This window comes from Coptis chinensis, chromosome 2 (genome assembly GCF_015680905.1).
Source record: "Coptis chinensis isolate HL-2020 chromosome 2, ASM1568090v1, whole genome shotgun sequence".
Lineage (NCBI taxonomy): Eukaryota > Viridiplantae > Streptophyta > Magnoliopsida > Ranunculales > Ranunculaceae > Coptis > Coptis chinensis.
Genome location: NC_141457.1, coordinates 107,233,216 through 107,247,098, shown reverse-complemented (window position 1 = coordinate 107,247,098; position 13,883 = coordinate 107,233,216). Strand labels below are relative to the sequence as shown.

The 13,883-nt window shown below is 36.2% G+C and overlaps 1 protein-coding gene across 33 annotated transcripts; it reads right to left on the bottom strand.

Annotated features, from left to right (window-relative positions):
• Positions 1–4,662: 4,662 nt before the first annotated feature.
• On the bottom strand, positions 4,663–13,180 carry LOC147520217 (ADP-glucose phosphorylase-like). 33 transcript variants are annotated; one of them, XM_086591727.1, is made up of 16 exons: positions 13,032–13,124; positions 12,833–12,940; positions 12,342–12,740; positions 12,216–12,257; positions 11,877–12,138; positions 11,746–11,785; positions 9,370–9,412; positions 8,309–8,369; positions 8,116–8,213; positions 7,755–7,853; positions 6,576–7,184; positions 5,616–5,720; positions 5,345–5,451; positions 5,149–5,240; positions 5,024–5,066; positions 4,663–4,906 (listed from the first exon to the last, which is right to left on the bottom strand). In XM_086591727.1, the coding sequence occupies exons 2-5, from the start codon at positions 12,857–12,859 to the stop codon at positions 11,995–11,997; spliced, it is 612 nt and encodes a 203-aa protein (XP_086447853.1). In that variant the 5' UTR covers positions 12,860–12,940; positions 13,032–13,124; the 3' UTR covers positions 4,663–4,906; positions 5,024–5,066; positions 5,149–5,240; positions 5,345–5,451; positions 5,616–5,720; positions 6,576–7,184; positions 7,755–7,853; positions 8,116–8,213; positions 8,309–8,369; positions 9,370–9,412; positions 11,746–11,785; positions 11,877–11,994. The 33 variants fall into 33 exon arrangements, with proteins under 33 accessions (XP_086447853.1, XP_086447861.1, XP_086447849.1 ...); XM_086591735.1 differs by lacking the exon at positions 7,755–7,853 and adding an exon at positions 5,797–5,862 and having other exon boundaries at positions 6,585–7,184; XM_086591723.1 differs by having other exon boundaries at positions 8,116–8,369.
• Between the last annotated feature and the right edge of the window lie 703 nt (positions 13,181–13,883).

Below are 13,883 nucleotides of genomic sequence, written 5' to 3'. Positions count from 1 at the left end.
AAATCAACTGTGACTCCTCCTCCTTATGAAACCCACGCATGGTAGTTCTTGGATCAACTTTTCGCAACACTAATGGTGACTTCTTGCTGGTTATGTTGAAGAAATAACTTGGCGTGAACAGTGTAGCCAAGGCACTATCTTTGTGCCTTAGGGGCAAGTCGCGAGGCATGGCGCGTGACTTATTAAAGTGAGGTGTGCCTATTAATAAAAAAAGAGATTTAACAAATAAAAAAATAAAATAAATATTAAATATGACATAAATTATCACTAATTTATTTAGCCAAACATTAAAATTAATTCTATGTGATTGTAAATATTAGCAAAAATAAAACTTGTATTTCTCAATACAATTTAGCTCAACTTCAATAAACTAAAAAAGTGAACCAATCGAATTGAACCAAATGAGTTCTTCACGAAATAGAACATATTATTCGAATTTTAGAATCCCGTAAAATTTCATTTAATTCATATTTGTGTCTAAAGCATAAACGACAGCTAATAATTCTTTTTCAGTAGTTGTATAATTCCTTTGAGCATCGTTTAAAATTTTACTAGCATAATAAATGACAGTGGACTTATTATCTAGTTTCTGATCTAATACAACACCAACGGCATAATCACTAGTATCACACTTGAGTTCGAAAGGTTTAGACCAATCGGGAGGCTGTATAATGGGTGCAGATGTTAAGGCGGCTTTTAAAGTTTCAAAAGCCTGTTTACAATTATAATTGAAATAAAAAATGGCATCCTTTAAGAGCAAATTAGTTAAAGGCCTAGCTATTTTTGAAAAATCTTCGATAAAACGCCTATAAAACCCTGCATGGCCTAGAAAGGCTCTAATATCACGGACAGTCCGTGGTATAGGTAGAGATGTTATCTTATCTAGTTTGGCCTTATCTACTTCGATGCATTCACTAGATATAATGTGACCTAACACTATTCCCTTTTTGACCATGAAATGACATTTTCCCCAATTTAAAACCAGACTCTTCTTTTCACACCGTGTCAAAACTTTAGACAGATTAGATAGGCAGTCAGTGAAAGAGTCTCCATAGATAGAAAAATCATCTATGAAGACTTCCATGAAGCGCTCTACCATGTCACTAAATATATGAAACATACACCGCTGGAAGGTACCAGGAGCGTTACAAAGGCCAAAAGGCATTCATTTATAGGCATATGTTCCAAAAGGACATGTGAAGGTAGTCTTTTCTTGGTCATCAATATCAATAATAATCTGGAAATAGCCAGAGTAGCCATCTAATAAACAATAAAAAGCATGACCAGCTAGACGTTCGAACATCTGATCTATAAATGGTAAGGGAAAATGATCCTTCGTGTCATGACATTTAAACATCTGTAATCAATACAGATCCTCCATTTCATAGGACCATGGGTGGAAATATATTCACCCTTAGCATTACGTATCATGGAAATCCCTGATTTATTAGGAACTACATGAATGGGACTTACCCATTCGCTATCGGAGATTGGGTATATGATACCCGCATCGAGTAAAGGTAAAACTTCTTACCTGACCACCTCTTTCATGGCAGGGTTCAAGCGACGCTGATATTCGCGAGAAATCTTTGCATTATCCTCCAAATGGATATAATGAGTGCAGACATTACGGTCAATCCCCTTAATGTCGTCTAGGGACCAACCAATCGCAGAACGATGTTCCCTAATTATCCTAAACAACCGTGCCTCTTTATCCGCAGATAACAGAGAAGATATAATTACCGGGTGACTACCATCCGGATCAAGTTGAATATATTTTAACTCAGAAGGAAGAGGTTTAAGTACCGGGGTGGAAGGAATGTCGATAAATGCTTTTGGAGGGTCTTCATCTTGAGTAATAAAGACTTGTTTAGGTAGCAGGTCTTCAAACTCAGTAGATGGAGCAACAGAAGGGTCTAAGGTAGGTGTAGACTCGAAGAGGGCATTGACTTCCTCTACGTAGGAGTCATCCTCAAAATCTGAACTTCCAAAGAAAAGGAATTTATGTATCTGGTTTTCTGGAAACGTGTTATTAAAATAGTCTTAAGCTAAGCTTTCGATCATGCTAACCTCCCTATCTACAGACGAATCTAGTAACTATTTCATCATTTTAAAAACATTTACCTCAACAGAAAGATGGCCAAAAGAGAAGGACATCGAACCATCACGCAATTTATAAAAGCGGCGTTGGCGGTTGCAAGAAGGGGCCTTCTAAGATGATCGAACGAGTTGTTAGCGACTTACGATCGAGGATAACAAAATTAGCAGATAGTAGAAATCCCGAACCTTAGCAAGCATCGCCAAACACACCCTTATGATACTTAATAGACCGATCCGCTAATTACAACATCATTTTAGTAGGTTGCATCTCCCCGTAGACCTATTTGTTTATATAAATAATATGGGAGTAAGTTAACACTTTCCCCGTGTCTAATAAATACTGTCGTGTGGGAATCTCCTAAGGTGCATTGTACAATATAGGACAACTAAGCCTCCTACTTAACGATTCCATTATGTTCGATAAAGTTGAAAACTGCTCAGGTTAAAAGCGCCTTTAGGAATATTTGTCTTCGCCTAGTAGTGCAAGACAACTCTTTAAGAAACTTAGCATGGTGAGGTAACTTTTTAATCGCTTCCAGAAAGGGTAGGTTTATCATTAGATTTTTGAAAACTTCCCTAATCTCGTCAAAGTTTGTATCCTTGTTTAACATTGCTAATCTCTAGGGAAACAATGGTTTCTCTCTATATTTAGCGTATGGATCAATATGATGTCTAACCTTGGCTTTCTGTTTCTTAGGTTGTGGTTTAACTGGTACCTCTACAGGGGTGGGATCTTCAGTTTCTATTTCGGTATCTAGTTCAATATCTGGTATAGGGACTACTGGTGGGGTAACTATAGGCATAATTACGGTGTTATCAACCACTTTGCCAGAATGGAGAGTGGTGATGGCATTTAGCTCACGTACGTTTGCATTGTCCTTACTAGTATTACCGTTTACCTCAAAGGTTGTGTTTGTTGTTTTAGGATTAGGTATCGTTTGACCTGGAAACACACCTTTGGGTTATACTTTCTTGGGCTAAGCTAGCGAAGAAAGTTGAATGGGTGATAAAAAATCTGTTGTTGGGTTTGCATAAAGGTCGAAATGATCCGGTTGTGGAGTAGTGTTTATGCAGGGTTGTGTCAGGTGACAGGAACTATGTCACGTTGATTATTAACAGGTGGGTTGTGATAGTTATGATTAATCGGAACGATACCTCTATTAGCATTATAATTATTATTGTTATAATTATTATAATTCCCTTGTCCTTGTCCTTGTCGTGGTGGAGCTTAGTTGTAATTGTTTAATGGCCTAACATTTTGATTATTATACCCTGGAGGTGTAACTTGTTGATTATTTCTCTAACTAAAGTTGGGATGTTGTCTCCAAGGGGCGTTAGGAATAGGATAGCTATTAATAGAGCAAACATTATCTTGTTGTGATGTTTGTTGTTCATATATCTTGAGGACAATGATAGAGTCCGGGATGCCTGAGATCCGATTGAAAATTACATGGATTATAGTTGACATTCATAACGGGGACATGCTTTTGTTGAACAGAAATAGCTTCTACCTTTCTAGTGAGAGATTCGATTAAAGTTTTAAGCTTAGGATCGGGTTTAATCCCAAACATACCGGCATCCTTAACTGTTGAAGAAGAACTAGCAGAGCGGGGGATATCGTCACTACCCCCCCAGTTATTATTACGCTTTGTTTGATTTTCTAAAAACTTATAAGCCTATGAGGCTCCTTTACTGAGGAAGCTACCCATATTCATTATATCAAGGACCTTTTTATGGTGGTGTAGAAGTCTCTTGAAAAAGGCACGAACTAACGTGTCTTTCGCAAGGTTGTGATGTGGACACTCTATAAGCAGTGTCATGAGGATTACATTTAAAAAATGAATCTTGGAAAGCATTTAATATGTCTTCGATTGGTGGGTAAAAATGTTCCATAAATAGTTGAACAAGTTTGGCCCATGAGTCCACGAATTAATTCAGGGGTAGTTAACCAAGACGCCTTGTCGGGCTAGGAGGTGAAAGGAAACACCCTCAGTTTAATTTGTTCAAAGATCAACCGTAGGATGATGGAATATGGTAAGGACTTGTTCAATCCTACACATATCCTGATAAGGTTTTTCATGGTCTAACCCATGAAAAATGGCATGAAAAAATGGGTAACAAATTAAATATATTTGGGGATTCGAAATCCTCCAATGGAGTCCTGCAATAACGATGCAAGATTTTAGGCTATCGTTTAAGGCTTTGTAAAATTTAGAGAAAGGAGACTCTTTCTTCACCATTATTTCAAAATGGCTTAAGCATCACGCACCAATAAAAGACCTAGAGATACTCACCGACAAAATTACGGGTTAAATATCAAATCGAAAAGAAATGAAGAATTAAGAATCCTGATGCTATATAATAGAGCCTCAAAATAGCAGCGCCAACATTTTAAGTTAACTATAAATATTCTGGTAGTGGTAGTCCATCGATCCGAATCCAAAAAATATAATGATGAAGTTTTTTTTTTGACCGGTGAAGGTTAAATTAAAAAATTGTAATAGATCAAATGTAATGATGTAGTACAATGTTTGTACAAGTAAACTTGCATAAACACACTGATTGAGAAAAAAGTATTAGCTAACCTCAGGTTTCAGAAACTCTTCTCTTCAAGCTGGATGCGAGAAACATCGTACGGGCCAACAATAAAAAAACTAGAGTTCTCTTCTTGTGTTATTAATTCTTGAGACTTACAAAAATCAATACTCGTCTATAGTGTGCAAAAGAAATATACCTTCTCCAAATAGTTTTGAAACAATTCCTTATAACTTCCACTGTATCGCTTAAGAGCCTCTCGCTTAAGAGTCTGAAAAATAAATTCCCATTAGGAAAGAGTCAAATTTGTTTCAGACCAACAAAATAGAGTAGATGACTTAACAAAAGTATATAACGAAAAGGTACACGAGAGAACATCAATACTCACATTCCCTAACTCAGTCCGGTATTTCAAAGGGTCAACATACAGGCTAAAAGATAGCAAGAGTTATTACAAGCAATACAAACACAAAAGCCAATTGAAAACAGTAAAACACCGCAGAGACTACTCACTATCTATAGCTCCCGTAGACTCAAACAAGAATTTCTTTTGCTGATTTTTTCTTGGGTTTACTGTCCTTACTCACACATTTCTCATCCACCACCTACATAATGAAAATATCAAATATGGAAGTTAAAATAAAAAGTTATTTCCTATAGTAATGATGCACATCATCATCCAAGATATCCCGAAAAAAAGTACACAGACCTGAGCAGGACGCCATGAGTGATTGTGTATCCGTAACCATGCTAAATCTCCTCATACAAACTCTCAAGCCTAGACTTGAGTTTGTTGTACTCAAAAGAAAGGCTTCCCTGCATCGTAAAAGAGTTGTTTATAGCCTGATATAACATCACTCAACGACGACAAACTTTTGTTTATAGCCTGGTTATAGTTGTTTTAATAGAATTTAGATTTTGTATCCACTAAAAAACAAAACAACAAACCTAAAAGTCAAGGCAAAATTGAGAATCCATACCTGAGTTTCTTTTAGGCGGTCTCCAGTGGACCCACTCTTTGATAGACGCTCACTACCGGCAAGGTCAATAAGATTTAAGATGCCATGTACTTGTTGTTCGGTGCTCTATCAGACAAGAGTACGCTTTGTTACTACATAAACTATTTGAAATTTAAAAATGCCCAATAAAAAAAACCTATACCTCATTAACACAATAAATGAGTTTTGCAAAAGCTTATCCAGATAGCTATTAAGAATGAGCACGATTCTGCAGAGGTTTGAGACAGGTTTTATTTTACGTCCGTGGGATTTAATCAAATTTGAAGGAAAAACAAAAACGAAGAGTCAAAGCATTAACTGGCATATATTCTATGAAGTAGATAAACAGGTGGCATGTACATCAACACAATTACTATGATATTGTAAACCTAGTAACCAGTTATTGAAGAACCGAACTGATCACAAATTATGTTAAAGAAGCATCTTCTAACAGTTTCATCCAAAAAGTCAATTTTTATGAAAGAGAGAAAAATATAATAATTAAAATATCAGATCAAGTACTCAAGCACAAATCTAAATAGGCAACATAGGTAATATCTGAAAAAAAAAATAGACAAATGTTAATCACCTCAAAACGAACATTTATATAAGCTCAGAACACTCTTTGACAGCAAAGAATGAATCCAAACAAGGTGTAAAGCGTACGTAAAGTAATCATCGTTAACATATATAAGACCAAGTAACAAAGCATGTACTCTCCTTATAACCATCCAGGGCACTCTGAACAAGTTGTGAGATTTCTACAAAAACATCTTGCTGTGAAGACTCCGTGTGTAAAGACTTTATCAAAAGTAAACTGGTGTTTTTGCCCAATATTGCAATAAAATATGACATGTTCATACAAAGTTTCAATCACGATAAGACCCCATTCAATAAACATACAATGTAGTTGAACTGCAGTAAGACCAGATTTGTCTATACCTAAATTACCATTTTGTAACAAGTCTATGCCCCGACCCAGAGACTCCATTGATGTAGGATAACAAATAACTGAGGCTTCTGCACTAGCACCATCATCAGGTAACATGGGTCGCACTCTGCAGAAGACGCGAACGTTACCTTTAAGCTCCTGCAGTTTGAAGCAAGGTTATCACTATATGAAACAAAGAAAATTGAAGAAGTGTTGAGGGGAAAAACTATCAATATAGTGTTGTGTAGTTTCTTGCGCGGCTTTTCAGCCTCAACAATTTGAAACTCTGCGTCTACAAGCCAATTTTGTAAATCCTCCACAAGCCTATTTTGGCTTTCGTACTCTGTCCTTGTCTCCAGAGTACATTAAACATTGACTTCCCTCAATACCTTTGCCGCATCCCCTGGGAAGACAAGATTTATGTAACACCCACTTCCGATTTCAAAACCCCCTACTCCGCTAAGCTGTGGTACAATCTGAAGAAACCAATGGGCGTAAGGCAACTGTGAGGCATCAACCTTAAAGGGAGAACTGTGGATCATGAAATTATATGGAGGATCATTCAGTTGCCGAGACAGCTTCAGCAGCATAAGCTTCAGTATTCCCCCAAGATCAACTGCCTGCTAATATTTATATCAGATGGTAGACATGAATCGCTAATACAAATGGTTTTCAGACAATTATACAAAGAACCTATCTGACTATAACACCACGTTCATTAAATATACTGTCAGGCCTCTAAACCAGTTCTTCGATAGATTACTTCCGTGTTCATTAATTGAGGACTTGCCTAATATGTTTAGATTTTTGTCAACTGTAAGCAGTTCTATATGTTTATTAAAAGCCATGAATTATATCACTTATTCACCACGAATGCCTCCAAGTATTTTTGAGCAACGTTGGTACACATTTTTTTATCAAAAACCCCTTCAATATCTTTTTCAATCCTATTAGCAACCGGGGCCACACACAAGATGCTCAGGAAGGTGTTCATTTCTATTTTTCAGTATCTCCATATACACCCTCACCTCTGCTATACTTGTACTAACTTAACCTAGCAGATTTATGCACTGTGACAGTGATATACATTGGATCATATAGGTTCGCTGAAAGATGAAGTTGGCACCTAGTATCTATGAATTAGAGAAACAAATGACCCACAAAAATTATGCATCAGAACAAATATTTACCTCATTATTGTTTAGTTCATGGAAGTGAGAAGAATGAGCCTTTGGAACAAATGAACAATCCATAACTCGAAAGGAAACAGAGCAATCGACAAAAAATGCCTGGATTCATTGTTCAAATATACAAAACTCATAGTCCAAGTTTGTGATATAGAACACAAAATGAAATAAAAATTCCTAACAAGTGGCATCATCGTTGAAAACAACTAAATGTAGATCTATATGATTTTTATGACTCTCTTTGTGACAGTATGTGAGTATCCATGTCATGAAATATGGACTCATATCATTATTCTCTTGAGCAAAGTAAACAAGCAATTGACAAAAACTGCTACCAATAACATCGAGTTATAGGCGAACATACTTATGAACAAAGGTTGAGCCCCCTTTCCAGGCATTGCCTAATACTTGTCATGCTCCTGATGCAATGTTTTCCACAGAAGTATCAAGAACCTTTAAACCCTACACATGACAAAAGCAAATGACATACAAGAGAAACAATGAAAATTTGTATAGAAAAATAACAGGGAGAGGCTCTTTGAAAATGTAATGCTTGCCTGTCCCAGAAGAGAATCCTCACTAACTTTTACAAGGAAATCATTGACTTGGCTAAAGCACCTTCAAGTGCAGGATTTTCAAGAGACAAGAAGCATATAAATATTCCTCTCAAGAATGATGGGATTTTAAGCGAAAATCTCCAAAGGAAATTGATCGAGCGAGTGCAAAGGTAAACAGAAACTTCCCATCTAACCAAAAATGAGTGTAATTTTGAATTCCCTAACTCGTCGATGAGGTCTATAAACAGGAAGTGTAATATACAGAGTCCATTTTTATTGAAGGTTGGCAGGTTTCAGAAGTTCAGCAGAGTGTGACATATAGAGTCCATTTTTATTTACCAAAGCTTTTCATTTCAGTCATATTTAACTTGACAATATCCGTTAGTAATATACGTGTCACTTGCTATTAATAACAATTTTTGTAACAGAAATATCCGTTACTAAACTTTTGTCAGTCAAAAAAAAATTATTTTTTCCCAAGTCAAAATCTTTCCACCCTGCACATCTAGCTCTAGCATGCACATCTAGCTTTAGCACATATGAGGACTCCATCTTATAGAGATATTACATTCCATAAACTTAATCAACATATAATAACAAGAAACAAAAACACTAATCAATTAAACATTATTATAAAAACATAGACTCCAATCCAAATCCCAATTTACAAATCAAACTTATATAGAAATTACTTCACCTAACTTAATCTTGGGATGTCTAATATGTTGTCATAGAAGATCCCATTGTATTGGTCGTCACTGTTGTGACACTTTAGAATTGTTACAAAAGACTTTTGCAACATTTAAGTAAATGTTGTAAAAGCCATTGGTACAAAGTTTGTAACATTTATAAAATGTTACGAATGTACACTATGTAACATGTTGAAAATGTCACAAAATCCGTGATATTTTGAAAGTGTTATGAATTGAGTTATCGCAACACTTTAGAAATGCTACAAAGCTGCTTTAATTTTGTGGATTACCAAATGGACGTGATCACGTGACTACATCAATCCACAGATTTGGGAACTTACATGTGTAAAGAAAGATTTGGGAACTTACATGTGTAAAGAAAGACCTAAAATTAACCATCTTGGAGAATGAACTGTAGAAACATGAAAAAGAAACAAATTCAGAAACTAAGGATGTCATTAACCATCTTGGAGTTTTACCAAAGTATCATTTTAGTCATTACACATACAGAGTCAATTACAAAATCCCCAAACATAATGTAAAGCAACAAGCAAAGTAGCGACATTGCAATGTTGATTAATCTAGCAGGATCAACACTATTCTCTATAAGATGAGCCACAATGCTCAAGTGTCCTCCAACACATAGAAACCAAAGAAATTTACACATCGGACTATACAATATAGTAAATTAAACAAATCAGGACATTCAACTATCTGCCAAAGCCTCTTTTTCCGCGTACCACCCAATGCTGAAGACAAAGTTAATGCACGTCAGCTCACCACCTATGTTTCTGCGTATATGTGTAATATGGTTATTAGTCTCAATATTTCCGCAAATGAATGGCACATTTGGACCTCGACTGCCGTCTTTATAAAAGCAAGTATTGGGTAAGGCGTAAGATATCCATGACTGACTTATTATATTGAATTCATTAGAGAAACCATAACAGTAAAAACATTTGACCTTGATTTACTTGAAGATGATTCAGTTGTAAATACTAGTCTACCACCCATTTAGTTAAGTCTGATTCTCCCCTACTTGTTTCCTAAGACAACCGTAGATAAACCAAGTAGTGCTTCATCTGCCTGAGCTTACTAATGTCATTTGGCTCTGAAATTCAGGCCCACAAGAGATGGACCAAATAAGCATTGAATCAATCAGATATTGCCCATAGAGCAAGCTACAACGGAGCTCAAGCTGGACCAAGCCATCCCACCATGCCTTGTGAGATTAAGCATAACACTACACAATTTACAATTGGACAACATGAAAATCAAGTCGACACTAGGCAAAAAAACAACAACTGACAGGCTATCACAAAATCCAACTTGGTTAAATTTAAAGACATAGACAAAGTTACACAGCTATACTATGTGGCCTGAGCATTACAAGATTCACTATTTCAATACCATGCCTTATGTGCTGACAGTTCAATGATACTCCCAAATGCATCCCATGAGAACTCTAGTCAAGTTCCAATAGTAAAACAAACTACACCAACAAGTTCCTATACTAAGGACTTGAAGAGAAAGATAGTGACATCGAATTTTTACAAATGCAACTAAGCAAAAGTTGCATTATTAACTAAATAACCATAATTAGTCAAATGCAGAGTACAAATTCTTAACTCAAACATCAGCACAGGCATTATTAAAAGAGCCCAATTCAGCAGCAGTTAAATAGCAATGACCAGATCAGGTAGGTGATCAAGAGGCATTTTAAAACTTTATATAACCTTAAGTATGAACTACTACAATAAACCAAAATATACTCAAGATTTGCCGCCACAAGGCATGCACAGTTACTATAGAAGCACACCAAGAATGTGATTATTGATCATAGAAGCACCATAGCTACTGAAAGCCCTTTTGTAGGCTTAAAGTTTTCACAGGCTTTTAAGTCCCTTCTGTGATCAAAGCATCCTTCAAAGAAATGCTATGAACATCACATCCAACCATGGAAAATAACAATCCATCAAAATAATCAGAAATGCCCACCCCTTCTTTTGTTTCCCCTTTTTCTATTCAGCTGGTTTATGATCCACAAAATACCCAATAGATTCGAATACAAAATAGAATTATGTCTAAGTTCCTACCAGCTCCGAATAGGAGAGCAGAATATGCCCAAGTTCATTTCGAAGGATCCCAATCTGCTATCTTTAATTGTAAGCTATTTGACTATTTACTTGTAGTCGACATTTACATTCTGATGAGACTTAAGGCAGACCTCGGTAGAAATATACAATTTAAGACATACTTCTTTTGTGCTAAATACTGGCTCTTGCCCCCTAAGATCAAGGAATGGAGGTGGGTATTACCTCGCTATCCACACCTCAAACATCAGCACAGGCATTTTAAGGGAGATTTTCTCATAGATCATCCCATGTAAAGATTTTACAAATTCTTTAGGAAACTTTTGACCAATCAAAGCCGGCCTATACATCCGTTGGACTATAAGTAACTCAGTCAAGCAACCCTTATACGCAAAAAAATGCACAGAGGTTATAACCTCTTTGTTAGTAGAAGAGGCTTAAGTCTAACACTACACTCACTCAAGAAGAACTAAAAAAAACAAGAAATGGACAACTTATTAATAAAAGAAAATCACATGTCAAAAAAGGATTTAAAACTAGACCAAGTCAATTACCTTGGTGACTGAAATGAGCCTAGATCTTCAAACTCTCAAAAAATTTGAATTTTTAAGGTTTAAGCAGTTTGAGAAGAAAAAAGTGATTAAATACCAACCTGAAAATAACTTGCACAGCAGGATGCAAATCCTAGATTCCTGGACAAAGATGATTACGAAGGAATGCTCAACACGAAAAATTAGATCTAAATTATTGACTAAATCTTGATATCATTAGTAGCTAAATTACCTTCTTTTATTACATGGTCAGTAGGCAATGCAATGGAATAGCCTAGAGCATCTTCAAATGTCTTCATACCATTGCTTGGTCTCCATAACTTGGCCTTAGGATAGTTGACAAATTTTACCTAAATCTTAGAAGCACCAGACCCAAGTTTTTTTCCCTGCACTACGATGTTGGGATTATCTGATAACCAAACCCCTTCAGCCATAATGTCTCCTCTATCCATTCGGAACAACTTGCAGTTGACACCCATGTGTGGGTTGTTTGGCTTTAAAAACATAATCATACTACTTAGTCATTAAAAACCGTTAAAAACAAATTCAAAAGTAATAAAATTGGCTTTACCTTTCGTGCATTTGTAGTTGTACTGAACATTGGGTCGTAGCCCTGTTTAAGACAATGCAAGAAAATATAAGGAAATGCTCAAAAAAATGCACATATGTAATGCCTTGCATGCCCTTAACCAATAACCTGAGTTATCATCAACTGATTCACTAAATTCTGCATAAGGATAATTTGCTCTTGCATCTCTTCCTTTTCAAGGATATGTTGTTGCATTTGTTCTCTTATTGCTCCATGCATCTCTTCCCTTGTCGCTTCTTGCATTTCTTGCCTAATATTGTCTTGCATCTCTTCCCTTACGGACTTAATGCTTGAACCCTTTCTTGATAGTTCTTCTACTTGTCGCTCTAGCTGCACAACTTTCTCCTTGCTTTCTGATAGGATACCCATTTGTGATGGAGTAACACCAAATCCAACTCCTCTAACATGACCTGGACGTTCAGGCCCAAAGACTTGTGAAATTGCATCATCTTGGAGGGAGGAGAAAGAAGATTCTGATGCCGTGTCCTTGATTTCTTGTATTGGTTTCTAAAAATTTGGGTAAGACCAATAAACAGTAAAAGAGCAAAAACAGGGAGTCACCCCTCTTAAGGAATGTATTCAGAAAATCTTTATCTTACCATTTTCTCAGCTACTTCTGCATTCATAGGTTCTCCATTCTTTTTCGTATGTCCCTTTACCCAGACATCTGATCTAGTTATGGAGGAGGGATCCGAACTCTCCTTTTTCTAACATAAGAGAAACTTAAACAATTTAAACATTTGGTTTTCTGTACTGTATAAGCATGGAATTCAAGTATTCAACATCGACATGAATTACCTCTTATTCTTCTCTAGACGTGCATATCCTAGTCGACTACTTGTAAGGGGAAGTGTGTGTTTCAACCGGATTTGTCTGAATATTTGATAGGGTTATATACTAAAAGCATTACTTTTGTATTAACTCTTATTCTTTATATTTTGAATGAGAATCATATGGGCAATTATTATGCATATTATATATGTTATTAGTTATATCGACGCTGCCTAATACTTTATGTTGTAGATGATATGGTGTGTGGTGACACATAGAAGATCATATCATCAGTACCTTATAAAGTATAAGTAAATGTTCACAACCTAGATGGATTTGGACAAACCATTGGTACGGTTGTAGTATAATATGGTATTAGTCTATTTTGACTATATGATTACACTAGTACACTTTGTGTGTATTGAATAGGACCAAGTGAGGTTGTTTCTCTTTATACTGACTATATAAGAGAACAAATGCCTCTGTCATTATGGATGCTTGTCTTCTTAATCCGGATATAATAACGGGTACTTATATGCATTGTACATTGCTTTAAATCATCAATGAGTGAGATTCATTTGTGAATTAACAAACTCGATGTATTGGGTAATGACATTGTATGTAAGGTGTCGCGATTGATTATAGAAGGAATCGGACCCATGAAGTCGGGTTGATGATGTCACCTTGAGGGAGCTTCATAAGGATTGTCATGTAAACCCCGCAGGTGGATTTAATCCGACATGACAATGAGGTTGAGTGGTACTACTCAGGACATAAGAAGTTGATTAATGTAGTTGTTAGTAACTTGACTTAATCAACCGCATTCGATATCTTAAACACAAGGGGAGATCAACGAAAGCATATAATATGGAGCCCACA

Excerpts from the sequence above, each read along its gene's own strand:
- LOC147520217 (XM_086591742.1), bottom strand. The coding sequence starts at position 12,859 with ATGAATGCAGAAGTAGCTGAGAAAATG. Across the intron at positions 12,741-12,832 it reads CAGAAGTAGCTGAGAAAATG|AAACCAATACAAGAAATCAA; the intron begins GTAAGATAAAGA and ends CCAAATTTTTAG. Across the intron at positions 12,139-12,215 it reads CAACTACAAATGCACGAAAG|CCAAACAACCCACACATGGG; the intron begins GTAAAGCCAATT and ends ATGTTTTTAAAG.